The sequence below is a fragment of the Saccostrea cucullata genome, unplaced genomic scaffold (assembly GCF_032062105.1).
Source record: "Saccostrea cucullata isolate Sc308-1 unplaced genomic scaffold, CSIRO_AGI_Scuc_v1 ctg21222, whole genome shotgun sequence".
NCBI classification, from domain to species: domain Eukaryota; kingdom Metazoa; phylum Mollusca; class Bivalvia; order Ostreida; family Ostreidae; genus Saccostrea; species Saccostrea cuccullata.
This window is the reverse complement of record NW_026936511.1, coordinates 3,989-6,431: the sequence shown is the minus strand read 5'-3', so window position 1 is coordinate 6,431 and position 2,443 is coordinate 3,989. Positions and strand designations below refer to the sequence as shown.

At 32.8% G+C, this 2,443-nt stretch overlaps 1 protein-coding gene across 1 annotated transcript; it reads left to right on the top strand.

Annotated features, from left to right (window-relative positions):
* The first annotated feature begins 1,337 nt into the window (after positions 1-1,337).
* LOC134245749 (uncharacterized) lies at positions 1,338-1,800 on the top strand. Its single transcript, XM_062728006.1, has 2 exons — positions 1,338-1,427; positions 1,552-1,800. The coding sequence occupies exons 1-2, from the start codon at positions 1,352-1,354 to the stop codon at positions 1,797-1,799; spliced, it is 324 nt and encodes a 107-aa protein (XP_062583990.1). The 5' UTR covers positions 1,338-1,351; the 3' UTR covers position 1,800.
* The last annotated feature ends 643 nt before the right edge of the window (positions 1,801-2,443 follow it).

Genomic DNA, 2,443 nt, shown 5'->3' with positions numbered 1-2,443 from the left:
ATGGATCAGGTACCATGTAGGAGGGAGTCTCCCCGGCTGACTGTTAACAAATGTTGTGTAATAATCGAGAAAAACGGAAAAATCAGATAACATATAATACAAGGGAGACATCACCAATTTTCAGGTCTGAGTAGGGTTGTCATCCGAGGGCGCTTGCTCAGACCTGATAATTGGTGATGCCTCTTCGTTCTAAATAGTCCATAATAGTTTTAATATCCTGAAGAATATATAATTTTCAATAAGATAGAGTTGAAAATAGTAATAAAACCCTCTTGTTTTCTTCTACTATGCTCCGATTCCATACTTCCAAAATATGTCAGCAGACAACTTTGACGTCATCGTTAGAATTTATTGTTTACCGATCTAATATAATTAGCAATTGTACTTATGAATAGGAGTTATCTCGCTTGAATCACTGAAGTTTCATTCAAATGGCGACAACACAAGTGTAACCCTGCATGCTCGCTTACGCTATTCGTTTGTCATCTGAAGGAAGATAACAGTTGTCACCCTGCGCGTGAGGGAGACATCACGAGTTGTCTCCCTGCACGTGACCTGCCCTAAACCAATCAGATTGACTGTATAATTCTGAAGGATATATAATGATAAATTGTATTGGCTGACAATGGTCTTGTTTTGACCAAACGACTTTAAATGATGACTTTGAAAGAGAATGTTAATATTCATTTTTCATTAACTTGTTTGTCATTTGATTTCCTTGTTTTAAGAAGTTGTAAAGCTTTTGCATTATTGAAATACAACAATTTTAAGTACTAGTATTATATTTGATTTAATATTTGATAGTATTTCCTATTCCAGTTTAGTCATTCCCAGCAGGGCACATATATTGCAATTGTATTTCGTGAACTTTTAAAACATGCTTGAGCATTTTTTGTTGGTACATGTGTAAATGTAATAAAGAAATATTTTGATTCGTGGACTACCTTAAATCAAATTAGGCGAAGCTTATAATATATTTCATTTTGATGCTCGGATCTAAAATCAAAGTAGTCTTTAAAATTCTTGAAACCCATCACTGTATTTTTTTTCTTCATTGCATCTTATATCTTGAAATTGCAAAGCACCTGCATGTTTCAATTAAAGTCTCCTCTGGGCTAATATTTTGGTCAAAGTAACCATAGCATTTTTAGTTAATGCAAAGGTATATGTACTATATTTGTACTACAGCTTAAATTAACCATCTTTAAGACAATCATTTACCATGTAAATGTGAGCATTATGGCCAATAGATACCTGATGTTGTTACATTTATATGCAGCTTAACCGATTCACTACTCTCCAGGAGGTGAAAAGACTGAATGAAGCGGGAAACATCCCCAGAAATCTAAACATGTCGGTTAAAAAGGACACAGTTACTGTAGCCAATGGTGGATACACCATTCTCCGTATACATGCCACTAATCCAGGTAGGATAGGTCAATTAATTTTTAATGTTTTCAAGATATGTAGGGTATTAATTAATCATGTACATGTATAACAAATGCACATGCCATCTTGTTGGTTTTATCTTGTTGTCCTATTTTCCCTAAGGTTTCTGGTTCTTTCATTGCCATGTTGATTTCCACTCCGAGATAGGAATGGGTGTAATTCTACAAGTTGGAGAGATAAATCAGATGCCAAAACCACCGTATAATTTTCCTAAATGTGGTAACTGGAAGTTTACGACTCCTATAGAAGAAGAAACAGGATGCCCTGCCAATAGTGCCGCAGGTCTACAACTCGAGCCAATGGCTGTACTGTTTGTAACTTATGTAGCCCTGTTATTGAAAAAATTATAAATACGAAGACAGAACTGTGCAACTATACTATCATGTCTATTTTTTAAACTAATCATTTTGTCTCTTTTATTCAATATACATGTGCTTTCTAACCTTGAAAATATTTTACAATTTAATCTTAATATATGAACATGGAGGATTTTCTAATGCAAGAAATGCCTTTTATTGTTTTATTAAATAATCGTGTACACTTAACATCTTTTTATTTTTTTTTTTTTTGGTTTTTACTTATTTTATCAACAGTTCTTCTGCAAAATGTTTGTTGATTGAGTTTTATTTATCTTAGTGAAATGACCGAGATATTCACATTGTATACTTAATTATTTGTTATGAGCCTCAAAGTCAGATACCGTGATTGTGATTGCTTGAACTTAACAATTTTGTACTTTGAAGATAATGCTCTCGGTTCAGGGCTGAAGTGTTAACTCATAAGATTTGTGAACAATAATCTTTTATTCTTCGTTATTTAAATGCCAAAAGATCTCATGTATATAGCTTTTGTTTGAAAGAAAAAATTCAGAGTACAAAAGTTTGTTTACAAAATTACTTACTATAGTATATACATTAAGGTGATCTTGAGATATAATTGCCTATACTTTATTTGTAGCTTTTAACATAGTTAGTCTTTCTTTTTCTACACTTTT

Coding starts and splice junctions, on each gene's coding strand:
- LOC134245749 (XM_062728006.1), top strand. CDS start 1,352: ATGTCGGTTAAAAAGGACACAGTTACTGTAGCCAATGGTGGATACACC. Junction 1,428..1,551: donor TATACATGCCACTAATCCAG/GTAGGATAGGTC, acceptor ATTTTCCCTAAG/GTTTCTGGTTCTTTCATTGC.